Genomic DNA, 27,362 nt, shown 5'->3' on the forward strand with positions numbered 1-27,362 from the left:
TGGATGTAAATAGGGTCAAGTGAAGTTCTGTATATCTTGCCATCCTTTCCTGATGGTTATAAGATTATTTTGGATTAGCAATGTGTGCAGAACTGTCCCATTGTGTTCTACTGTGGGAGGACCTTTATATTGGGAACAGAAGTCTAGTACAGTCACAGCAGACCTTGGGTCTGGCACAGGAAAATCGGGTAAAGGGTGGCATTGGCGTGCTTTCCAAGGACACATGGTGAGACACGCAGAACCTATCTTGCCTCTCCCTTCTTGGACTGTGTTGCTTGGGGTTTGCCAGTCCACTCTTATCTCCTACTGTCAGTTTATCCTGCAGGCAGGTCCACTTGCTCAGATTCTGCAGCTGGCAGTAGGAAAAGTTTCCAGAGATCCAAGTGGCTGGAGGCCTAAATGTTCTGTCGTTCCTTCAGTCCTTGAAGCGACCTTAACCTGGTCAGGGTCAACTACTCTACTTGCCCTCCCTGTCCTGCAGCAACACTTTTTTTTTCCCCTTCTTCCTTGAAACTTAGCAGGCTGTCCTTCCTCAGGGTCTTACCCAGGTGGTCCCTTTCCCTGCAATGTTCCCTGGTTTGTGCCTCTTGGCAGGTTCCCCCTTTTTCTCAAGGTATGCTTTCGCCTTAACCGATGTAAAGGCCCAATCTAATGTAGGTTCCCCTATTTTCTAATGTCCGCAGTGAATGTGAGTATGTGTGTTTCTTCTATTGACGTCAGACTGTCCCTCCAAACCTAGCTTCCTGGGACCTGAGCAGTGTGGGAGCCTGCGTGCCAGCCGGTGAGGGGGTGGGGCCGTAGGCGGGGCCCAGGTAACGGCTTCCGGCGGAAGAGCCGAGGAGCAAGATGGCTGCCACCAAATGGGTCCTGAACTAGGGTGAGCTGGCGTGGGGTTGAGGCGGGGCTCGGACTGAGTCCAAGTTGGGGGCTGTGTGGACTGGGTGCAGACCCAGGGCCCCAGGCGGCATGTGGCAGCCTGGGCCGGGGTCTCTTGTGGGGGTGTACCCCTCAGCTCGTGAGCAGCATCTGTGACCTCTAATGGCTTTGCGGGCCCTAGCTCTGCCCAGAGCCCTTTCCCCTCTGACCCTGGACCCTGGACCCTGGGAGGTAGTGAGATCTGTTATTGCGACCTCAGACCGCATCCCAAACTGTCAGGCTCATTCATTCCCTAAATTCTGCAGCCCTGCCCCCTTAGGTAAAGGAACTCCAAGAATAGTTGGGAAATTACGGAAGTAGCCTTGCTACGCAGGTTGGTGAACTCTATGATGCTATTGTATGGCAGTGTTAACAAGAGGCGGGTTGGGGGTTTTGGGAAAAAATGACCACTCCATCCAGAGAGGTAAGGGCAAGCTTCCTGGAGGCACAGGGGCCAGAGATTTGAAAGATTAGGAGTTAAGCAGGTAGCTAAGCTGGAAGAGGCTGTTGCTTGAATGGAGAGCAGCGAGAGTGAAAGCCCAGAGGGGTGAAGCAGTCTAGCACTTGGGGCAAGTAATTTGCATTGGGGAAGCAAGGAGAGAAGAGGCTAGAGAGGTGGGCAGGGCTCAAGTTCTGAAAGTCTTACGTGCCATGCTAAGAATTTGGATTCTGTCCTGTGGTCATTGGTGAACTTTTGGAGACTATTTGGCAGGACAGTGATGTAATCAGATTTGCCCTTTCTTGGAGTCATTCTAGTGGCTGTGTAGAGAGAGGGAAACTGGAAGCAGTCAGCCCATTTACAATAACCAGGGGCTAGATGTAGGTCTGAAGAGGGATGGGGAGAGGAGTGTACCTCACAAGTCATTTGTATACCCAAAAGACTATAGGGACCCCTCCTTGCCCTCTCTGTGGCTGTCTTGCTGACAGGGTGTTACAGCAGCCGTACCAAGAGTGTGTGGGACATCGGTTCAGAAAGCACTTGGCGTCTTTGCAGGTGGGCTGGCAGAGGAGATGGATGGCAAAATTCTTCGTGCTGCTTTTATTCCTTCTGGAGACATCACAGATATTCAGATTCCACTGGATTATGAAACAGGTGTTTATTCAGTGTCACTCACATTCAGCTGCCTAATGCCAGGAAAAGAACTTGAGACATTTTAAGTCATGAACATTCTGCGTATGGTTGGTATGTATTGAAGTTCAGGAGGATATCTCTCTAGGTCAGTGTGACTGTGATCTTGGTGATGGAATGCTCTGAGGACAGCAAGGCCAGGATGGTGGGGTGGTTATGGGCTGAAATTTACAGAGATTGACAATTTGTTGGATTTGAGGAAAGGCTTTCTCTACCTTGGAATCATTTGGGGGCTTTGATTTCTGATCATTTAATATATAAACCATATAGTAAGAAGCAGTGGTGGGGGAGGGGGTGTGGGATGAATTGGGAGATTGGGATTGACGTGTATACACTAATATGTATAAAATGGATAACTAATAAGAACCTGCTGTATAAAAAAATAAAATTCAAAAAAAAGAAAAAAGAGCCAGTAGGAAGATAATCTTAGAAATATCTTAAAAGGCCTGGGTGTTGTATCACCCCACCGTCCCTGTTGACCAGACCTCCCTTCTTGGCAGCTATGCTTTTATTTTTGTTTTTTTTTTAAATTAAATTTAATTTATTTATTTTTGGCTGCATTGGGTCTTTTTTGCTCCACACGGGCTTTCTCTAGTTGTGGCGAGCGGGGGCTCCTCTTTGTTTCAGTGCACAGGCTTCTAATTGCAGTAGCTTCTCTTGTTGCAGAGCACGGGCTCTAGGCGTGCGGGCTCAGTAGTTGTGGCTTGTGGGCTCCAGAGCGCAGGCTCAGTAGTTGTGGTGCACGGGCTTAGTTGTTCCACAGCATGTGGCATCTTCCCGGACCAGGGCTCGAACCCGTGTCCCTTGCATTGGCAAGCGGATTCTTTTTTTTTTTTTTTTTTTTTTTTTTGCGGTACGCGGGCCTCTCACTGTTGTGGCCTCTCCCGTTGCAGAGCACAGGCTCTGGACGCGCAGGCTCAGTGGCCATGGCTCACGGGCCCAGCTGCTCCACGGCATGTGGGATCTTCCCGGACCAGGGCACGAACCCACGTCCCCTGCATCGGCAGGCAGACTCTCAACCACTGCGCCACCAGGGAAGCCCGGCAGGCTGATTCTTAACCACTGCGCCACCAGGAAAGCCCGGCAGCTATGCTTTTAAATAGCAGAGGGCAGCGGACAAGCTTAGCCTCGGCAGGGGAGCCTTGGCCTCTGCTCACCTGGGTGAGTTTTCCCTCAGTTGGTGTCACAGTTATATGCACGTTTCTATTTGATCCTTGGCTGTTATTTTCTAAGATAGGCGTTTTAGACCCAGCCTTGCCACTGACTTTGTGCGACACTTAAACTCTCTGAGCCTTCATTGCCTCAATGCTTAAATGAAAGGATAAGATTGGCTTTTTGGTCCTTCTACCTCTGAGTTCTATAAATTAGTAACTCCTATTGCTCTTGCTCTCCACCAACTAAATTAACTTTTTCCTGAGGCCAAGCACTGTGCTTTAATAGTCACCTAAGCCGGTAGTGAAGTCAGTGCTCTGTATGCAGTTGATGCTCAGTTGGAATGAGTAATTGACAGATCGACAACTTTTTCTACTTTCTGTAAGTCTTGTAAACAAAGATTCCCAAAATGCTTGGAAAGTAACTTAAATCTTTCATTCTCTTAGTGGTAGAATTGAATACTACAAAATTTAAAAACTTAGTTCACTATTTAGTATGTTTGTTAAAACACACAAAATGACCTTAATATTTCTGGAAACATTGTTGAATAAACCAAGAAAAATGTAAAAATTAGATTTTTGCTTTTTGAATGGCATCTGGATATGGCGTATTTCCTCCTATTGCCCACATATTAACTACCCATTTCTGCTATTATAGAAAAGCACCGAGGATTTGCTTTTGTTGAATCTGAGTTGGCAGAGGTAAGAAATTTTCCCTGGTTAGTATTTGACTAGTGTTGCTGTTGTCATTGGTTACAAAAGGTGCCACTCTCTATTTGAGCGGATGTAGTAATTTTCTGGGGCTGCCATACAAATTACTACAAACTTTGTGGCTTAAGAAAACAGAAATTTATTCTCATAACTTGGAGTCTAGAAGTCTGAAATCAAGGTATTGGCAGGGCCGCGTCCCTCTGAGGAGTCTTTCCTTGAGTCTTCCTAGCAATCCTTGGCATTTTTTTGGCTTATAACTGCATCACTTCAGTCTCTGCCCCCGTCTTCACATGGTCTTTTCCACTGCGTGTATCTCTCTGTCTTCTCTTCTTATGAGGACACTAGTCATTGGAGTTATGGCCCACCCTAATTCATTATGACCTCATCTTAACTAATTTCATCTGCAAAGAGTATTTCTAAACAGGGTCACATCCTGAGGTTTGGATAGACCTGAAATTTGGGGGGACACTATTCAACCCTCTATAGTGGCTTGGTGGTGACAGTTGCCAAGAGACAGGAAGTTCTGGTTGAAGGAAGGCCCACAGGCCCTGGTTCAGAGTTCCCTTCATGTTGTCAGAATGTGAAAGACAGGCCCTGCAGAGCCCTGAGCCTTCTGACCTGGCGCTGCTCTTTCCTATTTCCTGTGTGTATTCTGTCTCCATAACCTGAGCACCCATCTTTACACCACCAGCTCCAACAAGCAGTTAGTACATGCTCTTTGTTAAATACATACAATCTAGGCCATAGGAAGGGAAGTAGCATCTTTTTTTCCAAAGCTTGTGGTACTGAGTTTTAATTTGCGTGCTAGCTACAAAAAGAGTTGAACTACACACATCAACCTTTTCCTTGTATTCTTTTGGCAGGATGCCGAAGCAACTATCAAAAACATGGTATGGCTGAGAATCTTGCTTTTCACTGAAGCTGTTTTTTGGTGCTACATGGGACCCTGATGCACATACTGTGTTTCCAGTTTCCACAGTTTCAAAGTTATAGAGGAAGCAGAAGTTGCCGTTATTTGAAAGTATTCACTAGGAACTGGCTGTTTATAAAATTAATTCTTATTCAGAAATCCTCCCCATTTAACATTTGTATAAATGTCAACCATCTTATTGGCCAGTCTCTCCCTGACATTTTTATATCTATGTCAGGAGTAAGCAAACTAAGTCTATGGGCCAAATCCATTCTGCAGGCTGTTTTTTTGTTTGTTTGTTTGTTTTTGTTTTTTGTGGTACACAGGCCTCTCACTGTTGTGGCCTCTCCTGTTGCGGAGCACAGGCTCCGGACTCGCAGGCTCAGTGGCCATGGCTCACGGGCCCAGCTGCTCCGCGGCATGTGGGATCTTCCCAGACTGGGGCACGAACCCGTGTCCCCTGCATTGGCAGGTGGACTCTCAACCACTGTGCCACCAGGGAAGCCCTGCAGGCTGTTTTTTATATGGCCTATGAATTAAATGGTTTTTATACTTTTAAGGGTCATAAAAAAAAAAAAAGAAAAAGATGCAGCAGAGACTGTATGTATCCCACAATGCCTAAAATATTTACTATCTAGCCCTTTACAGAAAGTTTGCCAACCTGTAGGCTAGGGCAATATACTGCAAATAGAGTGTAACTTGACTGCAAGGTGAAATGGTGAATCTTGTATAAAAGGCAGGGTCTCATGAAGCGTATGGAAGGGATTGTGGAAAACTTCTGTAGTTGGCTCTAGTCAAAAATGTGAGGCTTTTTTGAGCCATTGAATAGTGATGCTCTCATAAAGTTAAACCAATTAACAACTGAGAAAGAGAAAACCCATAGAAGGATTATGACAGGTTGGGTACTTCAAAAGAAAAGGATTTGAATTCCTGTTGCTGAATTACCACAAATTTGGTGGCTCAAAAACAACACTAATGTGTTATCTTACAGTTCTGGAGGTCAAAAGTCCAAAGTGAGTCTCACTTTGGAGCTAAAATGAAGATTTCAGCAGAGTTGTGTTCCTTCTTGGGGCTATAGGGGAGAATGTTTCTTTGCCTTTTTCTCAGCTTCTAGAGAATGGCTATATTCCTTGATTCTTAGCCCCTTCTGTCTTCAAGCTGGCAATGGCAGGGTGAGTTTTTTTCACAGCGCATCACTCTGAAACAAAGTCCTCTGTCTCCCTCTTCACATTTAGAGGATCCTTGTGATTACGTTGGGCCCATCTGAATAATCCAGGATAATATCCTTATTTTAAGGTCAGCTGACTAGCAACCTTAATTCCTTTTTGCCACGTAATATCACATATTCATAGGTGCTGGGGAGTAGGTGGACATCTTTGTTTGTTTAATATTTATTTATTTACTTAGGCTGCACTGGGTCTTGGTTGCGGCACGTGGGATCTTCACTGAGACATGTTTAGTTGCAGCATGTGGGATCTTTATTTGTGGCATGCGGACTTCTTAGTTGCGGCATGCATGTGGGATCTGGTTCCCTGACCAGGGGTCGAAGCCGGGCCCCCTGCATTGGGAGAGCAGAGTCTTACCCACTGGACCACCAGGGAAGTCCCTAGGTGGACATCTTTGGGCAGGCCATTAGTTTGCCTGCCATAAAACCCTTAAATGCTTTTGCCCTTGTTAAAAACCTTTGTGATCACTCTTCATGACTAAATGTGAAATAAGGATGTTATTTCATGCCATCATTCAGTTTTTTCTTAATCACTAGAAATAAAGTTAGTACTTTATTTGTCTGTTTCTAAGAACAAAGACATAGCTATAATTGTAACCTAAATCTTATTAAATTAAGGAATCCTTTTTTCTTTCTTTTTTTAGTTTTCATGAAAAGGCCCCAAACAAAACTTTTTTTTTTTTCCCAAGTATTTTATAAATTTATTTATTTATTTTTGGCTGCATTGGGTCTTCGTTGTTGCGCGCTGGCCCTCTCTAGTTGTGGCGAGCAGGGGCTGCTCTTCGCTGCGGTGCCCGGGCTTCTCACTGCGGTGGCCTCTCTTGTTGTGGACCACGGGCTCTAAGCACTTGGGCTCAGTAGTTGTGGCTCACGGGCTCTAGAGCTCAGGCTCAGCAGTTGTGGCACACGGGCCTAGTTGCTCCGCGGCATGTGGGATCCTCCCAGACCAGGGCTCGAACCTGTGCCCCCTGCATTGGCAGGCAGATTCCTAACCACTGCACCACGAGGGAAGTCCCACAAACCTTTTTTAAAAAGCTGTCTACCCACCTTTTCCTGGTATCAGTTATTCTTGGATTTTGAAATATTCTTAAACGTTATTCCATGTTACCATGTTCTCTGTCATTCTTTCATCAAACATGCCCCTCAGCAGTCAGCAATACTATCATTTTCCAGTTCAGTACTGCTCTTGTCTTTTTAAGGTGGACTCAGGTATTTGGTAACTGCGTTTACCCTTTTAATTTCAGAGTCCTGAGCTCAGATCCAAAGATGATGCCGTCACAGACCTTTCTGTTGTTGTTGGTGAAATAGAGGAGGTGTGTGGTGGCTCAGGGGCTTTCTGTGGTGAGCTTTGTGCTTAGCTGGCCATTGGAGGTTGCAGGCTCCCAACTTAGGGCTAATCATGAGCAAGTCTCAGGCTTCTTGGAAGCAAATGGAAGGCTGCCAGGTCTTCTTTCAGCCTAGCAAGGTTTAAGCAGCTGAGTTGTATTGCACCCTTTGCAGAATGAATCTGAAATGTTTGGGCGGACAATCCATGTCAGTTTGGCCAAAGCAGTGAGAATTAAGGAAGGCTTGTCCAGACCAGGTAAGTGGGGGCAACCACAGATACCCCATCACGTCCTCAGCTGTGGCCTCTGTTGCATTTTTATCTCTGTCTTACTTCCTGCTGTGGGGTAATGTGTACATGAGTAGAGTGGTGTAGAGTAGAGAAGAGAATGCAGCACCTCCAAGGAAGTAAAGAGTTTGAGTTTCTCAGAAAGCTAGAGGCCTTGTCCCCATGAAAGTCTTGCTTTGGGACATAGACATAGACTGTGCCCTTCCAGCCTTGACAAGGGCTGGGACTTCCCTTTTGACACGGCTGAGTCCTTCCTCCTTATTCTCACCCACCTGTGCTAAGAGCTGGACTTGAAGGCCTGACATTTCCCAGTGACAGCTTTCATTGCCCTGGGGAGTTCCTAAGATGTAACTTCTTTTCTATGACCTGTGAGAGCCACGTAGTGTGTCCATGTAGTGAGTCCACGTTATGCATCCACGTAGTGCTGACCAAAGCAGCAAAGAATTGGACATGGCTAATGAGCAGTTGGCTGATAGCTTGAGTTTCTTAACATCTGTTTGATTCTTTCCTTTCATTTTTGTCAGATGATGACTGGTTGAAAATGTTTTCTAGGAAGACTCTTGAAGAGAGGAAAGAGGAAGAAGGGTCAGAGCCTCCCAAAGTGGAAACCCAGGAGGTGAGATTGCAGGCTGCGCTTCCAGAGAGGCTGGCGCTCTGCACCGAGCACACTTCTGCTGTGGATGGTGTTGGGGGAATTGAATGGAGAAAGTGTGGGTGTCTTGTCCTTGTAGGGCACTGGGTGAGAAATGCCTTATGTGTGCTTGGTGTCGATTTGTGATGGCTGTTCAATGAGGGGGTATCTCAGATGAGAGAGGACACCACCAGTACCCGTCATCCACCGATCTTGCCCGCTCCATCACTGAAGACTTTGGCTCCAGACTCCCTGTCTTCCTGCTCCTACCCTGATTCCACAGAGGCCCTTACCCAGGCCCAGGGCTCCCCACGCCTGGGCGCTTTCTCCTGCTTCTTGACACACATCTTGACCCTTGCTCCTCAGAATAATACAGGGGCTCCTTCTCCTCTGTCCACCCTTTCCACAGTGGTGTTTCTCTGAGTTCCTTCCATAGCGCTCGCCTCCTTTCTCCACACTGTCCTTGTGCATTTCAGCCACTTTTATCCCTTGTCTGAGATTATCACAGCCACTCAGGCAGGGTTCTGGTGATTTCTTTATCTCTAGTCCTAGCCCTGACCTCTCTCCTGGGTTTCACATACTTCTGCCTGAATGTCTCACAGTCACCATAAATAAACAAAGCACATCCCAGGTGGATTTCCTTTTTCCTTTCACTGTGGTCTCCCTGAGTGCCTGATTTTAGCTAATTTTGCTGCCTTCTGGTCACTCAAACCAGAAGCTTCAGTTTATTTTAATTCACACATGATGCGTTGCCATATTCTGCTTATTTTATCTTTTAAGTCTTCCTGACTCTTGCCTCTCTTGTTTGTTCCTACTACATTATCTTGGTTTAGCCTCCATCTTCTGTCCTGTGAATAATGATAGTAGCTTCCTAACTGGTCTCTCTGTCGCAGGCCTGCTTCCTCCTGATCTGAGTAGCCAGGAGGAGCTTTCTGAAGGATGGATCTGAGGATAATTGCTCTCCACAAGCATTTTAAGGACCTCCCTCACGTATAGGATTAAGTCTGGGCTACATCAGAGGCACAGAAGGGCTCTCCATGTTCTGACCCTGCTCATCTCTTTATATTGTAGCCCATTTTACATTCTAGGAAACAAGAGACTATAGTTACCTATAAATCTGTAGTTATCTACAAATTTATAGTTACCTACAAATCTCATGTGTTGTTTTGTTTTTTTAAATTGGGCCACGCTGCGTGGCTTGCAGGATCTTAGTTCCCAGACCAGGGATTGAGCCTGCTCCCTCGACACTGAAAGTGCGGAATCCTAACCACTGGACCGCCAGGGAGTTCCCAAATCTCTTGTGTTTTTGCATAAGCAGTTCCTTTGCCTAAAATGACCTTTCCAACATAATCTGGCTAATTCCTACTCACCTTTCATCCCTCCCTTCTGGGCTTGCATGGCCTCTGGGCTTCCATGGGACCCACTATCCTAGCATTTACTGCATTGTTTTGACATTACTTATTTAACGTATTTTATTTTATTATTATTATTTTTAAACAGAGAACAGGAGTATTTATTTATTTTAAAAATTATTTATTTATTTTTGGCTGTGTTGGGTCTTCGTTTCTGTGCGAGGGCTTTTCTCTGGTTGTGGCAAGCGAGGGCCACTCTTCATCAAGGTGCACGGGCCTCTCACTATCACGGCCTCTCTTGTTGCGGAGCACAGGCTCCAGACACGCAGGCTCAGTAGTTGTGGCTCACGGGCCTAGCTGCTCCGTGGCATGTGGAATCCTTCCAGACCAGGGCTTGAACCCGTGTCCCCTACATTAGCAGGCAGATTCTCAACCACTGCGCCACCAGGGAAGCCCTATTTAACGTATTTTAAATATTGCTTACTCTTTGCCGGGCACTAATGGCTTTACAAATATTTAATCCTATTGGCAGTCCTTTGAGGTAAGAACTATTATTATCCCCAAGTCTAGGTGATGAAACTAGGGCACAGTGAGGTCCAATAACTTGTGGACGTTACATAGCTCAGAAGTGGTGGGGCTGAGGTTTGAACCAAGGCTGTGGGGCTCTAGGATCTGTGTACCTCTCACAGTTGTGGCTGCCCCTCCCTCACTGAGTAGCCAGTCCTTCAAGGGCAGAAGCCCTATCTTATTTAATAACCTAGGGCTTGGCCTGAGAGCTTATACCTACGTGTTGACCTAATCCACACTACAAAGAGGTCAGACAGAGACAGTAGAGTTTTCTCTGTCAAACAGGTGGGAAGGTTTCTATTGAATGTTTTATCATCTAATCAGCCTTGTCCATTTGGAGCACTAAGCAAGGCCCAACTTCCTCCACTGTCTCCTTTCTGAGCACTTAGGCCCTCCTTGCTTCCACTGCAGCCAGCCTGTGGATATGCAGGGCTGAGCATAGAGGAAGGGGGTGGTGTTGCAGAAGTGGGTCCGTTTAACTGACTAAGGTGGGTGGGCTTGAACTGGAAGTTGAAGTTGTTGAGAGTTGTGTGTTTTGAGCCAGAAAAGCGTTGTTCTGTGACTGCAGGGGAGAGTGAAGGCGAAGCGAGCTGACGTGTCTGAGGGAGTGAGATGAGATAAAATGCCTGAGGGGTGGGGCTCCGGGTAGACAGTGCTGAGGTCTCCTGTCACTGGGTGTCCGGCTGGGGGCCGTGGCCACGGCCTCCGCCTTCTGCAGCCCCATCAGGGCCCAAGGCCTTTCCTGTCGGTGCCTTGCTCAGCCCGTTTGCTGCAGTGGGTTCTGGGGTGTCTTCAGAAGAACACTCGCTCTCCTAGTCGGGGAGTCAGGCTGTTCTCTCTAACCTGGCCATTTCTCCTGCGTCTAGGGAGAGCCCGCTGTAAAAAAGGCCCAGTTAAACCCTCAGGTGTACATGGATATCAAGGTCAGGAACAAGCCAGCAGGCCGCATCCAGATGCTCCTGCGTTCAGACGTCGTTCCCATGACAGCAGGTGAGCAGGACTCCGGTCAGGATGGCCGGGAAGCTAGTGGCTGAGGAAGCTGCCTGGACTCCTGGGCCCTTGACTATTTCTACCTGAGTCTATCTGAGGCATCTTAGATCCCAGCATCTAGTGACAAATGAGGCAGAACAGGCTTTTCTTTCTTTTTTTTGCCACGCCACATGGCTTGTGGGATCTTAGTTCCCCGACCAGGGATTGGACGCATGCCCCCTGCAGTGGAAGCATGGAGTCCTAACCACTGGACCGCCAGGGAACTCCCAGAACAGGCATTTTTGAAATTCCATAAAGGCTTAGGACTGTTAGAGTAAGCAGTTAAAAGTTTTGTGATTTGTTTTAATTACTCTCCCATTTGATTTTATTGGGGTTTTTTAAAATAATTTTGTTTTGATATATTTTCAAACTTACAGATAGAATAAGAATTCTATACGAATAGTACAAGGAACTCTCATATATCCTTTAACTGTTGATTAATTTACTTTTTTGCCCTTATGCTTTATCATTTTGTTTATATACATACATACGTACGTGTATTTTTTTACCCCCATACTAGTTGAGAGGAAGTTGAAGACATACATCGTTCTTCAGTATGAATTTCCTAAGAACAAGAATATTCTCTTACATAATCATAGTACAGCTATCAAAATCAGGAAATTTAACATCAGTGTAACACTATTAACTAATCTTCAGGTCATATTCAAATTTCATCACTTATCCCAATATTGTTCTTTATAGTAATGTTAACAATTTCTGTTCCTTGACAAGGAGTCACACATTGCATTTAGTGGGGGGGGGTCTCTTTAGTCTCCTTTTATTTCTAACAGTTTCTCAGTTTTTTATTGTCTTTCTTGATCTTGACATCTTTGAAGAGACAGGCCAGTTGTTTCTAAGATTGTTTCTCGGTTTGTCTTTGCCTACTTCCGCGTGATTAGATTTAGATTATGTGTTTTGGCAGGAATACCTCAGAAGAACGTTGTTTCCTTGTTAGTGCATCATATGAGGAAGTACTTGAGGTCAGTTCCAATGTTTGTGATGTTAACTTTGACCACTTGGTTAAGGAGATCTCTGCCAGGTTTCTCCCCTGGAAGGTTACAATTTTTAAGTTATAAATTAAAAGCTAAAATTTTTCTCCTCACTATCTCCAGCCCATCTCACAGAGGTAACTACTATTGACAGTTGTTGTATGTTGCCTATTTCCTTAAATATTCATAATTACTCTTTTTACCCATGATCCTTTTTTTTTTGTTTCAATCTAGCTTTTTTTTTTTTTTAATGCTTATCAAAGTCATAATTGCATACAGTTTAAAGAAAATTGTTCTTTGGAGTTTGTTACAAAACATGACATTTTTCTGCTCCCCCATCGTCATAATTTTTCTGCCCTGCCACAGGCAACATTCTTTTCTTTTAGGTGATTATTTTGACTTTTATTGCTCTATCTCTGAAAAATATATTCATGTTACTGCTACTTGATTTTTCTCAGTTTTTGGCTGTTATAGGTCAGTTTTTCTGGGAAACAGACTCATGGAGAGGTAGATGCAGGAAGTTTATTGGGGAGTGATCTCAGGAACAACTTCTGTAAGAGAATGAGTGGAGTAGATGGGGCAAAAATAGAGTAATTGACCAGCCTTGCAGTCACACAGAGACCTCAGCTGATCCCATGGGGAGTTTGGGAGCTTGGATATCCCTCCAGAATGTCCAGCTCTGAATTTTAGGCCAGGGGGCCAGGCTTTTGTACCCTCATATGGACCAGTCATGAATTCTGGCTGATTCCCAGGAGTGGTGAGGCAGCTCTCTTTGGCCAAAGGCATTTCCTGGGTGGGACCCATCCTGGGGCTGGTAGCATCCAACACTCCTGGGAGGTGAGGGGGTGAGGGAATGCGGGTCTTGGTCTTGGAGAGGATCTGTGGGCTTAACCGCAGCATCCATTGCAGTCCACCCATCTCGCAACTCAGATCCACTTACTTCACCTGGGAACGGCTCCTCCAGGACTCTGGTTGGTCTCTTTTTCTGGGGAAACTTCTAGAGGAATGTTAATGGAACTATAATCCCATTGCTGCTCTTGGTCTCAGAACCACAAACGATACTTGTCATCTCCCTCCTTTACTTTATTCCAGATTCCTCACCCTCACCTCAGCTGGCTTCTCTGCTTGTCTACATGGCTTAACTGATGAGGTGACCTAGACCTTTATCCAAGGGGATTTGAGCTCCTGGTCATTGTGCCCTTCCCAGGCCATGGCTGCCCATCAAGATTGGGCAGGGGAGTACAAGAGAGGTCCCATGGGTCCCCCAAACGTATTCTGACCAGCCCTGTTGTGTAACAGCAGACCTACCTCCTAAAGACCAAGGTCAAGAATCTCGCCAAGATGATGACTGCTTTTCTTACCTGCTTGTCACCTGGCACAAGGAGCCTGAAGTGATCACCCAGTGGCATAGCTTAAAGTGTAATGGGAGTCTGGTTGTCTCCACTGGTGAAGGTGTGCCCGCTAGGAACCAGGACCTCTAGATCCACAGAGGCTTGAGTTGCAGGGATGGAAAGTAACAGGAGTGATGGTAACCAGGACCACTCCAGCTTCTACTTCTTGGTTCCTGGACCCCCAGGGACATAGCACTCGCTAATGAGCACTGATTTAGGGCTGTCCTTACAGGAAATCTTTTTTTTTTTTTTTGGCCGAGGCATTCAGCATGCAGGATCTTAGTTCCCCGACCAGAGATCAAACCTGTGCCCCCTGCACTGGGATCACAAGTCTTAACCACTGGACCACCAGGGAAGTCCCCAGGGTATCATTTCTGATATCCTAATACTGTCCTTCATAGAAACCTTTCTCCCCCTAATCTAGAATCATGCACTGTGTTTGTTGTGTCAGTTTAATCTCCTTTAATCTGGAACTGTTCCTCAGCCTTTGTCTTTTATGACATTGTCGTTTTTGAAGACTCCAGGCCAGTTGTTTTATAGAATGTTCCTCATTTGAATTTGTTTCCTCACGATTAGATTCAGGTTATTTTTGGCATTCTTTGCAGTACTCCAGAAGTGACATGTCTGTCTCCCTGTCACTAATGTCGATTTTTCCATTACTGGTGAGGGTTACTTGGTTAAGGTTGTGTCTGCCAGTTTTTCCCCACTCACAAGGTACTTTTATTCCCCTTTGTAACTGATAAGTGACTTTTAAGGAGACACTTTAAGACTTTTTACCTGGTGATTTTTGGTATTCTGTTTTTGATTCTAGACTAAGTCAATTATTACCGTGATGGTAATTTTCTAATTATTGCTCCCTCTGTATTAAAAACATTAGCATTTCTACATTTATTCTAATTAGCCATCTGCTATGAATAAGAGCTTTCTCTTCTTCCTTCCCCCTTTATTTGTTTTGCGTTAGTAGGTCCCTGTGTTAGTGTGCACTCATGAGTCTTTTTATTCATGTTCTACTCCATTACACTCACTCACTTGTCAGTTGCTCAGACTGTCCTAAGTTTGGCCATCAGGAGCCCCCTCAAGTCTGCTCCTATATCATATCCATTTGACTCATTTTTTGAGCATTTCCTTACTTTCTGGTACAATAAAAAGATCTGGGCTTATCTGGTACTGTCTCTGCTCTGACCCTGGAATCAGCCATTTCTCCAAGAAGCTCCTGTTCCTTTTAGTAGGAAATAATAATTAGAAATCAAGATCTGGATCCTGAGTAGGTACACTGCTTCTGGGGTGTCACTGAGCCTAGGCCCTTTCAGCCTTTCAGTAGGAAGTGTGTGTGTGTGTGTGTGTGTGTGTGTGTGTGTGTGTATGTGTGTATGTATATCTTTAAGTCATGAATTCATACTGATACTCTAATTTCTGTCTAATACTACATATTTATATCACCTTTCTCCCACAGCGAGAGCCTTGGCTCCCAATAACATCAGTATATTCACATACTGTTCAATCCTACAGTACAAAATAGTTTCAGAATTGCTACATTTGTACCACTACCAACAAACAGTTTTTTTGCAGTTCTTTTTCTTCAGTCTGTAAAGGGTCCAAATACTGTGTTCAAAGAGTTCTTAGATTCCTTTCTTCTGTATGGCTAGGTTATCCATTTAACTTAAGTTCTCACTTGTTTCTCTTTGTGTTCCGTTTTAGGGGTTCCACCCCCACCCCCGGCCTTATTGATGTAGTTTTATTTTTTGAATAAATACTGACAGGCTTCAGAAATCAAAACTATACCAAGAGGCACACATGGAGTTGTGTCACTCCCTCCCACTCCCTCTGCCCCTATTCCCACCCACCTTCTATGAGTAACCAATTTCATTAGTTCCTGGTTAATCCTCCTTTTGTTTCCTTTTGCAAAAATGAACAGATATAGGAGTATTTCCTTATTTCCTTCCTTCTTTCACAGCATGTAGCATATTGTGTATTCTCTTTTGCACTTTGCTTTTTTCACTAAACAACATATCCTGGCAATCACTCCGTATCAGTTCACAGAGATCTCCTGTTCTTGTTCATAATACTTCACAAGGTGGACATACCGTAGTTTATTCAACAAGATTCTGGTGCTTGGGCATTTAGGTTGTTTCCATTATACTGCGGTTACAAATAATGTGTATGTGGATTTCATATCGTTGGAGGTATATCTTCAGGGTCATTCCTAAAAGTAGGGTTACTGGGTCAAAGGGTAAATGCACAAGTAGTTTTGTTAGATATTGACAAATTCTCCTACAAAGAGGTATCATTTTGCATTCCCTCTAGTAATGTGTGGGAATACCTGTTTCCTTGGCTTCACTCACAGATTGTGTTTTTAAGTTTTTGAATTTTGGCTAGTCTGATAGGCAAGAAATGGTGTCTCAAAGTATTGATAGTTTTAATTTATGTTTTTCTTATTATGGTTGTCAAAGAATATCTTTTTATATATTTAATGACTTATAACAAAAACTGTCCCTCCAAAATGATTTTTTTATGTCTTCTGTCGCTTTTTCTGTTAAGTTTGATCTTTTTTTTCCTTCCACTTTTTAAGAGTTCTTCATATATGGGGATATTAGATTTTCTGTGATGTATGTTGCCAATGAATATTTCTCCCAGTTTGTCATTTTTTGTTGTTGTTTTTACTTTGTTTATAGTTTTTTCGCCATGCAAAAGTTGTTGAATTTTTTTTTTAATTGCCCCTGGGTTTTGAGTGATAGTTGGAAAGTCCTTCCTTACACCCAGGTTATAGAAGAATCCAACCCATGTTGTCCTCTAGTACCGATAATTAATTGTTTCTTTACATTTAGATATCTGATCCATTTGGAGTTTATTCTTGCAGTGAGCTAAGTTGTAAATCCAGCTTCACCTTTTTTCAAATGTTTGTTCATATGTCCCAGCACCATTTTAGAAAATGTCCATTTTTGCCCCAACGATTTTAAGATGACAACTTTTATGAAATACTGAATTATATGTACCTTGGTCTGTTTCTGGACTGTCTGTTCTATTCCCCTGGTCTGTTCAGTCCCTTTGTGTGCCATACCACTAGTAAACGTTTACTTCAAGTGAAGGTAATATATACTTTCTTAGATTCTGAGAGCTGGAGGTTTAACTCTCCAATTAGATATTTTTAACCTGGGTACCTTTTCCTTTCTCGGCGCCAGAGAACTTCCGCTGCCTGTGCACCCATGAGAAGGGCTTTGGCTTCAAGGGCAGCAGCTTCCACCGCATCATCCCCCAGTTCATGTGCCAGGGCGGCGATTTCACCAGCCACAATGGCACTGGGGGCAAGTCCATCTACGGGAAGAAGTTTGACGATGAAAACTTTATTCTGAAACACATGGGACCAGGTGGGACCCGATCGGTGGGTGGTGATCGGCGGGCCAGGCTGGGGCCAGGTGACTGTGCGGGGGGAGTGATGGGCTGTGGTTCTGGTCTCCAGACTGCCACCCAGTGAACAGAGGAGAGGCGTTCAGCCTGGCTAGAGCTTTAGGCTTCTAAAGGTTTTTTTGTTTTTTATTTTGACTTACTCAAGTTCATGCTTGCCTCCTTTTAAGAGGAAAAGGCATATAGCCTGCTCCTGCTGCTACAATGATGTGTTGTTACTGTTTTTGTAACTTTTTATTTTATATAATTTCAAGTTTACCAGAACAGAACAAGGAGCCTCTGCCTGTAAACCGTTATATGCCGTTCACCCACATCACCAGTTGTTTGCTGGTGACCATCGTTCCTCACTTATTCTAGTCTCTTTCTGTATATATTTATAGACAATGTCTATTTGGGAGCAGCCATTTGAGAGTAAGTCAGAGACCTCACGCACTTTCACCACTAAATACCTCATTGTGTTATTTCCTAAGAACAAGGGCATTTTTAGTATTACCACAACATATAGCTATCAGAAGCAGAAAATTCACACTGATACAGTACTGTCACCTACAGCGCATATCCAGGTCTCATCGTGGTCACAGTCGTGCCCTTCTGAGGTATTTATAGTTGAAATGTATCATCTGCTCACACAGCCGTGGCCCCTCCCCTCCCCAACCCCCAGGACACCGATGTTTGTTTGCGGCTTGCGGCTGCCTCCTCATTTCCCGGGCTCCGTCACCAGCTCTGCTTCCCTCACTCTTGCCTTCCAGCCACACTGCCTTTTGCTTGCTCTCTCCTGCTCACCTGGTACAAAACTCCCATGTGCTGGAGAAAAGCACGTGCCCACGCACCGGATCCCCTTCAGGTTGAGGAGCACAGCCCAGCAGTCCTCGCAGATCACTGATTGATCCTCATCCACAGTCTGAGAAGAAAACACTCCTTTTCCTCGATCCTCAGATCTCCAGCGTTGCCCCCTCCACTCTCCCTCCCAGCTAATGATCTTGCTTCTTATCTCACTGAGCAGTAGGAACAATGAGAAAGATCTGCTGTACTCTCTTCTCAGTTCCCATCAGACCCTGGGTCCTCCCCTCCCTTTACTGCCTCCTCCAGTCCCCCTCATGCTGCAGTGCTGCCAGCCTTTAAAGAAATAAAATAACTCTCCCTCGACCCTGTGTTCCCCCTCCAGCTTCCACATTAATTCTCTGGTCCCTTTTTAGCAAAACTTCTTAAGAGTTGTGTAAGCTCATGGCTTCTGTTTCTTTCCTCAGCCCCCTCCAGTGAGACTTCCTTCCCCACCACGCCTTGCTCTTGTTGAAGATGCCAACAGCCTCCATCTTGCCAGCAGCCAAGGCTCGGCCCTCTTTTTCCACCTCTCAGTAGCACTTGATACTATGAATCACGCCCTTCCTGAACCCCTTTCTTCACTTGCTGGCAGAACACCTCATCTTCCGTTCTCTTTGTGCCTCACAGGCTGCTCATCTTCAGTTCCTTTGCTTTCTCCTCCTCCCCACCTCCAAGTTGCTAGAGGGACTCAAAGCTCAGCCCTGGTTTTTCTTCTCTGTCTACACTTACTCTTTACTTAACGGTTCTTAACGCGTTAGCCTCGTGCCCACCTCTTAGAACTGATACTTTCCTATATGCTGAAATGAAAGTCACAGCTAATATATCCTGCCAATACCTAATTTTTAAAAAGTAGTATTATAACATAAAGGAAAGTAATTTAGAATAAAATATGCATTTCGGTATTTAGATGCTTGGACACAACTGCATGTATGGAATATTTAAACACGTGAACTTCTGCCTGGAGCAGGTTAGCAACGTGGACTGACACTGGCATGTCATGTCACCAGAGTCACGGCAACGTGATTTTCTGAAACAGTGAAAATCTCTTGGTAATATTCTGAACAAAAAGAAAGTGACTCTTCCCTCAGTTTATGTGGTAGGTCCATTTCTGAAAAAATCCTACATAATAAATCTTTGGATTTACATGTAAAATGGAGTTAGGTTCTAGGCTTAGATCATTATAAACAGGTATTTGTCATCTGCATGAATGTTTGTCTGGGCATTGAAAGTCTAAGAGGATTTAGAATAATTCTTCATTAGGTGGGACATTGCAGGACATGCCTGCTTCCTCCCCAGTATTACTGACAACCAAAACCATGCCTTGAACTTTCCAAATAGCCTCGAGGGGGCAGCATTACCCTATTTAGAGTCACTGCCCTAGCCGATCCTGTCCCGTCCCGGGGCTTTCCCTCATGTCTGCTGAATTTCTCTCGGCCCCGTGTATGTCTCGCTGCTGCTCTCCAGCTGTCTTCCCTGGACATCCCAGCGGGGTCGCAGACCTCACGTGCCCAAGCAGCTCTTGCTCTTCACCCCCGAGCGCTCCCTCGCCATCTCCCCTGTTTCAGCCACCATCTACCTGGCTGCTTGGTCAGAAGCTTAGGACTCATCCTTGCCCCCCTCCTCTGTTGCCTGGATGGCAGGTCCATCTGTCTTCAGTTCACCTCCTGGTGCAGGTGCTCTTCACCTTCCTCCACCACCGCCAGCGTCCCCGAGCTCATCTCCCTCCTTCCACTCTTGCCTCTTCCCCCGCAGAGTCTAATCTCTGCAAGGTGGTCAGAGCAGTCCTTTTTAAGAGTAACTCTCATCACATTGCTCTCCTGCTGACAGCCCCCCCGTGGCGCATCTCGTGTAGCATCTGGTCCTACAGGCCGGCTGCCCTGGGTCCTGGCCCCTCTCCAGGCTCATGGACTGTGCTGCTCGCCCTCTCCGCCCCCACTGCAGTCTGGCTGTTCCTCAGACACCCGGAGCTCACTTGCCACAGGGCCGTGGCAGGTGCCGGCTCCTCTCCTGGAGGCTTCCTCCTCCAGCACCCACAGGCTTCACCCCTCATCTCTGGGCGTCACCTACAGGTCGTCTAGCCCAAGAAGCCTGCCCTTGCCTCTCTGTCTAAAATGGGCTTTCCTACCATCTTGCTCTTCTTCTTAATCAGCTTCATTTTTCTTCACGCACTGGTTACTGGTTACTGGAAATCATATTATAAATTTACTCTTTTACTTAATTATTGTCATTTCTCCTGAGAATGTCAGCCTCATGAGGGCAGGACTTAGTCTTTCTTGTTCACCATTGTATTCTGGAACAGTGTCTGACACATAGTAAACCTGCAGTAAATATTTAAATATTTAAAACAGATATTCACAGGGCCAGTCCATTATGTGTCAGGCACCCTGATCAACTCCGGCCTGAAAGCAGAGTGGGACTCAGTCCCCATTTGAAGGGAGCACACGTTTTAGAGGCCCAGCCACGGGGGGTGGAGTTTCTTGTTGCCACAGATGAACTGCAGCTCCTCATGCTACACTCCATCAGCCCCTGCCAAACCTGGGCTTTTTAGACTAAACTCGGATGTCACTTCCTCCAGAAAGCCTTCTGTGATACTGTCACCAGTGTGTGTGTGTCTGTCTGAGGTGACTGTCTTTTGTGCTCATTCACTGAGCAAACATCTCTGCCACTAGGCTTCACTATTTCAGAGCATAATTATCTTTATTTTTTAACAGTTTCATTGAGATAGAATTCACGTACCATTCAGTTCACCCATTTAAAGTATACATTTCGGGACTTCCCTGGCGGTCCAGTGGTTAAAGACTCCGTGCTCCCAGTGCAGGGCGTGTGAGTTTGATCCCTGGCTGGAGAACTAAGATCCCGCATGCTGCATGGTGTGGCCAAAAAATAAAAATAAAGTATACATTTCAGTGGTTTCTAATGAATTCACATAGTCATGTAGCCATCCCCACATATAATTTTAGAATGTTTTCATCACCTCCAAAAAGAAACCCCACACTCTTTAGCAGTCATTCCCTAATCCCCTTGTCCCCCAGCCCTAGGCAAACACTAATCTTCTTTGTGGATTTGCCTATTATGGGCATTTCATGTAAACAGAATCATAAAATTGTAGGCTTTTGTGACTGGCTTCTTTCATTTAGCATAATGTTTTAAAAAATGTTCATCTACAATATAGTGTGTATCAGTATTTTCATTCTTTTTTTATTGCCAATTAATATTCCACTTACGGGTATACCACAGTTTATTCATAAGTTGATGGACATTTGGGTTGTTTCTAATTTTCGGCTCTTATGATGCTGCTGTGAACATTCATATATAGGTTTTTGTGTGGGCATGTGTATTTATTTCTCTTAAGTATATACCTAGAATTGGAAAACTATGTGTTTTTTTGTAGATATCCTTTATCAGATTAAGGAAGTTCCCTTTTATTCCTTGTTTGTTGGGTGTTTTTATCATGAAAAGGTGTTGGATTTTTTTCCTGCATCTGTTGAGTTTATTATGTGGTTTTTGTTCTTTATTCTATTGATACGGTTTATTACATTGGTTTCTGGATATTAAACCAAGCTTGCATTCCTGAGATGAATCAATATTTAACTTGTGAGTGACTCTTTTCCGCTAGACTGTGGGCTCCACCAGGCCTGGGACCAGTGTCCCCAGGGTTCAACAGGTGCCTGGTTATGAAGTAATAAGTATTTGTTGAATGAATTAATGAAAGGACAAACTAGTATAAAATGATTGAAACAACCATGCTTAGCGTTTCATTGACTATCAGTTGAGTGGAAGACAAGGCATCCAAGACTCTGTACATCCCAGAGTCTGAGCCTGCTTGTCTGAAAGGCTGACAGCAGTGTGCACAGACATCCTCTGAGGGCCAGACATCCCAGCAGCATTTACGCTCCTCCCTCTACTACCAGACGTCCTGAGGGCCGGGAGCAGGGTGGAGGGGGTCGATGTGGTCGTTCTCTCCCCCAGGCCTGCTCTCCATGGCCAGCTCTGGCCCAAACACCAACGGTTCCCAGTTCTTCCTGACATGTGACAAGACGGACTGGCTGGACGGCAAGCACGTGGTATTTGGGGAGATCACGGAAGGCCTGGATGTCTTGCGGCAGATTGAGGTGGGCGGCCGCCCGGGCCCCCGGTGCACAGCCGTGTGGGAGGGCAGGAGCGGGGGCTCCGGGGCCTGGAGAGAGAGGCCACGGCTGCTGCTGCTGGGGGTGGGGGGGGCAGGGGGCGGGGCGGGTATCCTGAGCTGCCCTTTCCTCTCCACCCTCCCTCCCTCCCCTGATTCCTCCTCTTCTGTTTTGCCTGCAAAGGCCCAGGGCAGCAAGGATGGGAAACCCAAGCAGAAGGTCATCATCTCCGACTGTGGGGAGTACGTGTGAGAGGGCAGCTGTCAGCCCGGGGAACCGGCAGCCAAGGTGTCCCGTTTGCAGCAAGCAGGGCTTTGTGTCCTGGCCCTTCCTTGGGGTCAGCGTGGGGCAGCTCCTCTGCAGGCACGGCCTGGGCCGCCTCTGGCTCTTCCCCAAGTGGGGCCGTGGGCCAGGGTGGTGCCCTCCCCACCGTGGACGGCTGTGTGTGCCCTTTCCAGGCCAGGGCCTCTCCTGGGCCCGCCTGTGTGGATCTTGGCTGTGTCTTCTGGTAAAATTAATCCTAGTTCTTGTACTGCTGCCACGCAGCCAGGTCCCAGGTGTTTTCAGAGGTTGCACCTGTGACTGACCTGTCCTGCTGCAACGGATGACAGACCGTAGTCCCTCCCGTGCTGCTTCCCTCCTCTCCAGGCTGGCCCAGAAGGCACACCCTTGCCAGACCTGCAGGGCAGCTGAGGTCAGAGCTGCTGCAGCAGTGCCTCTGTGTCCTGTCTCTGACCTGCTGCCAGGCGGGCGAGGTGGCTGAGCCAGGCCCCGTTCCTGCCCTCACACCTGCTGGTCTTGAGTCTAATGGGCACAGTGGTCCGTCTCAGCGACCCGTTCACTTATTGTTCCTTCGGTGAACCAACAGTCAGAATTGTATTACAGCAGAGTCCAGGACCCTTCTTTTGCCAGGCCATGAGCTTGGTGCCGGGGAGATACAAGAAGCCAGAGGTGGTTCCTGCCCCGCCCGCAGTCCCACCTGGAAGTTGTGCTCCGACGCTGCGGTCTGTCACTTGCTCTAGGCTCGCCTGTCACCCACACCAGCCAGGCCACCTCGCAGCAACCCGCTGTGCCGAGGCTGAGCCCTGTCAGGTGCTCAGTCACCAGAAACCTTGTCCAGGGCTGCCACCTGCTCCCCTGCCGCCTGCGAGTGGCTGTCTGGATCGAGTCTCAGCATTCAGAAACTGCTGCGCTGGGCTGGTTCCCTCAGCCTTTGTCTCATTTTGGGCTGAGATCAGGTTGAGTCGGGGGTGGGTGGGGCAGCCTGCTGGCCCCAGTGCCCCCAGGTCAGTTCCTGCGGAGGGATGGATGCCAGGCTTGCCTCTGCCGCCCTGTGCCAGCCTGGCTCTCTGCCTTCAGGTGGGGCTTTATCCCCTTTGGCTGGCTGGGGTCCACTCCCGTGGCTGGGATCCACTGCTGCAGTATTCCTGGCTGGGGCCCTCACTACTTAACAGAGGTGTCCCTCTCACTGGTGGTCAGCTGTGGCTGTCAGAACACGCAGCAGTGAGGCCAGGAGAATGCCAGCCACTCGGGGCTGTTGTGATGTCCAAGAGACAAGGGAACGTGTGTGAAGTACTCAGAGTCGGCATGGCTGGCCCTAGGGATGATGTGGGGATGGGGAGCAGGCTGGCCTGAGGCCTCAGGAGGGAAGACTGGTCACAAAGCCCTTGTGAAACAAGGGCAGGGTGGGGGCAGGGGAACTTCGTCACTGGACCTCCCTGATGGCCCTGGGAAGGGGGGACCAGTGGACTGGCCAGAGAGGCTGGTTGGGGGATCATCAGGGGCCGATTGCTCACCCTGTCCTGTGTAAGGGCTTCCCCAGAAACTACTGCATGGTCATCACCTGTGACCCTTGTGCAGGTGGTGACCTGAGCCTCAGAGCTGAGGTTCCTGGCCCAGGTGTTCTGGGCTAATGGCCAGCCTGGTGGCCGTGCCCTGGCTCCCTGCCTTCCCGATGCTGGGCCAGGGCTGCAGGTGACAGGATCGGGGGGCTGCACACCTGCCCTCCGGGGAAGGAATAGTGAGCCCTGGTTTGTAAGTGACAAAACTAAGGCAGAGGTCAAGGGATGGAGTGCTACTGCAAACTATGTTTCCAGAGAATATTTAATAACAGAAATGTTCAAAATATGTCATAGATTGAATAATTCATATCACCAAGCAGCGCATGGAGTACGATCCTAACTTTGTAGAATACCCATATATTATATAAAGAGACCGACAGGAGTGTGCTAAGGAAAGAAGCCTGGAAGGAATTATTAACCCCGGTTGTCTCCACGTGGTGAGATTGTGTGTGTTTGTATTCTGCTTTTGATTTTCAAGAGTGTCCCCGACACACATATAATATTTTCTTAAGTGAGAAAAACTTTTTTTTTTAAAGAGGGCCAAATGCTTGCTCAAGGCTTCCCAGTGAGGAGACAAACCCCAGAAAGTTTCCCCTTGAGCTGCACTAGTGAGCAGGGCCGTGGGAGGACAGAGAGGGGGCAACGCTGCCATGTCCCCTGCTGGCCGCTACGCCCCCCCCCTCCCCACGGAGGGGCAGGCAAGTCCACACCTCACCCCAGGAGACTACCAAGTTTTTATTTTTTTAGGAAAAGCACAGCTTTGAAGTAAGTACAGCAGCACCTCCAAGGACACATTCTGGGAGGAGTGGGTTTTAATAGGAAGGCACGCAGGAGAGGCCCACATTTGCAAATTCATTTAAAATAAGGCCACTAGGGCTTCCCTGGTGGCGCAGTGGTTGAGAGTCCGCCTGCGATGCAGGGGACACGGGTTCGTGCCCCGGTCCGGGAAGATCCCACGTGCCGCGGAGCGGCTAGGCCCGTGAGCCATGGCCGCTGAGCCTGCGCGTCCGGAGCCTGTGCTCCGCAATGGGAGAGGCCACAGCAGTGAGAGGCCCGCGTACCGCAAAAAAAATAATAAAGGCCACTAATAATGCTATTCATTCGGCGCAGGTGTGCAGACCCAGTGCCGAGTGCTCCGAACAGACCTGCTCCCCGCGCTGGCCTTGCCAGGGCAGAGCCAGTAGCCCGTTCTACAGAGGGAGGAGCCGGCTTCCCGGTGCGCAGGGTGGTCAGATCAACAAGAGGCAGAGCCAGGGCTTGTTGCCAGCGGGTGTGCGAGCTACAAAGCTCACCCTCTCCTGTCACAGCTTCCTTCCCTATGAAGTTACAGGGAATTTCTTGAAGAATGTCACCTACTTCCCTACATAGAGATACACAAGAATAGGGCTTCGCCCGATGAGCTGGCATCTGGGCCAGGATCACGCTTCGGTTATGAAGATGCGCACCAGGGGTGAGGTGACAGAGCAGTGTGCCCACACAGCGTGGCCCCAGGCGCTGCTGTTCCTTTGGGCCCACCCTTTCCGGCAGTGCTTACTTTGCCACCAGTGGGCCTGAGTTGACCACCCTCATTTATGCTTCTCATGTACAGCCTTGAACGTGACCCAGACTGCCAAGGGCAACCAGATAAACGAGGTGGGCCTAGTGACTGACCACTGCCACCTCATCGGCTTTCCGTCCTTAATTGTCTCCCTTCTCTGAAGCCTCTTCTATCTGATTTCATTTGGTGGCCACCTGGATGGCTGAAGGTGCCAGAAGTGTCAGGAAGGCCGTGACTGCTGGACTGTTGGCTTTATTGCATGAAACGGGAGTCGTGTCACAATCCTTTGTTCCTTTTGTTCTACACCTCTGAGGGCAGGGCAGTCCACATCTTCAAAACATTCACTTCATAAACTTTCCTGGTGCCCCAAACCATGCCAGGTTATGTGCTTAGGCACTGAAGAAACTTAACACTGACATTTGTCAAAAGTTTCTAAGCCTCCACTGCCCTTGATGTTGGGAGGAGAGAGCTCTGAATAAGGCCCTGAATTTGGCAGGTTTCAAGTCCTAGGACAGCTGGGCACTCAGGCCATGTCTTGGCTCTCTGAGAAGAGATGGCCAGAGTGGCAGGCAGATTCTCTGGCTGGAATGGCCTTTGGAGACGTCAGAGTCCTTGTATGTCCTCATGCCAGAGACAGGAAACTGAACCCTGAATCAGGGGGCACTTGCCCAGACATCAGTGGCTGAGCTGGAGCCAGAATACGGGTCTCCTTACACTTGCGCTGGTACCTGGTCCGCTCACTGCCAGCCTCAGCTCAAAGCCCCAGGCTAAAGAGGAGACCACCAACTTCCTGTGTCCATGGGGAGGGTCAATTCCTGTGCCCTGGCTCCCAGAGGCCCTCCCAGGTCCAGGCGGAAGGGCTGCTGTCCTGCAGCAAGGCCCCAGCCTCCACCCCTGCTGCCAGACCTGCGCTCCCGGAGCCCCTCCTTGGGGCGCAGAGTGAATTCCAGGGCTGCACATCCTGGGCTGTGCCTGTGGGTTGGGGCGGGCCCAGGCTGTGCTTTTAATGACACAGTATTTCAGGGTTCGGGCAGCTGGACGCAGTCTGCTCCACCAGGTAAATTACAGGCTTACCAAGTCAGAAATCAAACACTCCAGCTGCCGGCGGCTGCTCCAAGGAGAGCAGTGGTTTCCGGGAACCGCCCCACCCAGCTCAGCTTAATTGCTGCCTGTCACTCCCCTGGGACCGGGGCCTTTTCTCTGGCTCACAGGCCCCCAGAGACAGGACAGGGCTCCTGGGCACACAGGGTGACGCAGACTTGGCTGAACAGTCTGTTTCTGACAGCAGCTTCTGGACACGGGCAGGTGCTAACAAGCCTTGCCCTCGCTCCACGCCTGGCCCCAGGCTGCCCCGTGTCCCAGAGCACTGGAGGCAGGAGATGGCAGAGAGTTTTCACTCCACATGCCAACTCTAACCTGTTGGTGGTGGCCACCTGGAGTTCTGTGCTGGTCATTTTGAAATTCTATCCAGATTTGAAAGAAAAAATATCAAGGTTGATTATTGATGACTGCCGTGCAGAAGGTTAAGGGAAACTATGTCACCCGTGCTGGGCATTGTCACCCTGGGCCACCCGATGTATCCACCATACTTGGCTCAGCAAAAAGATAACTTTTCCACAGACCTGAACTCCCGATGGTTCAACATGGTGACAGACAGATGGGGTCAATAAAGCCCCCAGGATTTTTTGTTTCCCTAAAGTGTCCGTGCACTGCACGTCTTCCCCAGACAGCAGAGGCAGGTCAAGGGAGGAAGAGAGGGAAGATGAATGCCATCGGCCTTGGCCCTAAATCATGCTGTTCATTTAGCTCTTTCTGGAGGCGACCCACATGCCTCCTTGTGGCCAGCGGTTTGGTAATTCAGATCCACAAATATAGCCCACCAAGGGCAACTCCACACTCTAACAGAAGTGCCCAGAAATGCCCAGTTTTGCACCTGGGAAGGGCAGGCATCTGGAGATGGACCAGGACCTGTCTACACATCCCCAGACACTGTCGTGGACGGTGAAGGGCCTGAGGTGGCC

At 47.6% G+C, this 27,362-nt stretch overlaps 1 protein-coding gene across 1 annotated transcript; it reads left to right on the forward strand.

Moving 5' to 3' along the window:
* Window positions 1-11: 11 nt before the first annotated feature.
* Window positions 12-27,321, forward strand: LOC111175628 (peptidyl-prolyl cis-trans isomerase E-like). Its single transcript, XM_089895597.1, has 5 exons — window positions 12-877; window positions 1,910-8,269; window positions 11,070-11,193; window positions 16,792-21,948; window positions 22,147-27,321. The coding sequence occupies exons 2-4, from the start codon at window positions 8,195-8,197 to the stop codon at window positions 17,082-17,084; spliced, it is 492 nt and encodes a 163-aa protein (XP_089751723.1). The 5' UTR covers window positions 12-877; window positions 1,910-8,194; the 3' UTR covers window positions 17,085-21,948; window positions 22,147-27,321.
* The last annotated feature ends 41 nt before the right edge of the window (window positions 27,322-27,362 follow it).

Source organism: Delphinapterus leucas, chromosome 1 (genome assembly GCF_059928025.1).
Source record: "Delphinapterus leucas isolate spDelLeu-1000000601 "Yukka" chromosome 1, BTC_Dleu_Yukka2, whole genome shotgun sequence".
NCBI lineage: Eukaryota > Metazoa > Chordata > Mammalia > Artiodactyla > Monodontidae > Delphinapterus > Delphinapterus leucas.

Excerpts from the sequence above, each read along its gene's own strand:
- LOC111175628 (XM_089895597.1), top strand. The coding sequence starts at position 8,195 with ATGTTTTCTAGGAAGACTCTTGAAGAGAGGAAAGAGGAAGAAGGGTCA. Across the intron at positions 8,270-11,069 it reads CCAAAGTGGAAACCCAGGAG|GGAGAGCCCGCTGTAAAAAA; the intron begins GTGAGATTGCAG and ends TCCTGCGTCTAG. Across the intron at positions 11,194-16,791 it reads CGTCGTTCCCATGACAGCAG|AGAACTTCCGCTGCCTGTGC; the intron begins GTGAGCAGGACT and ends TCTCGGCGCCAG.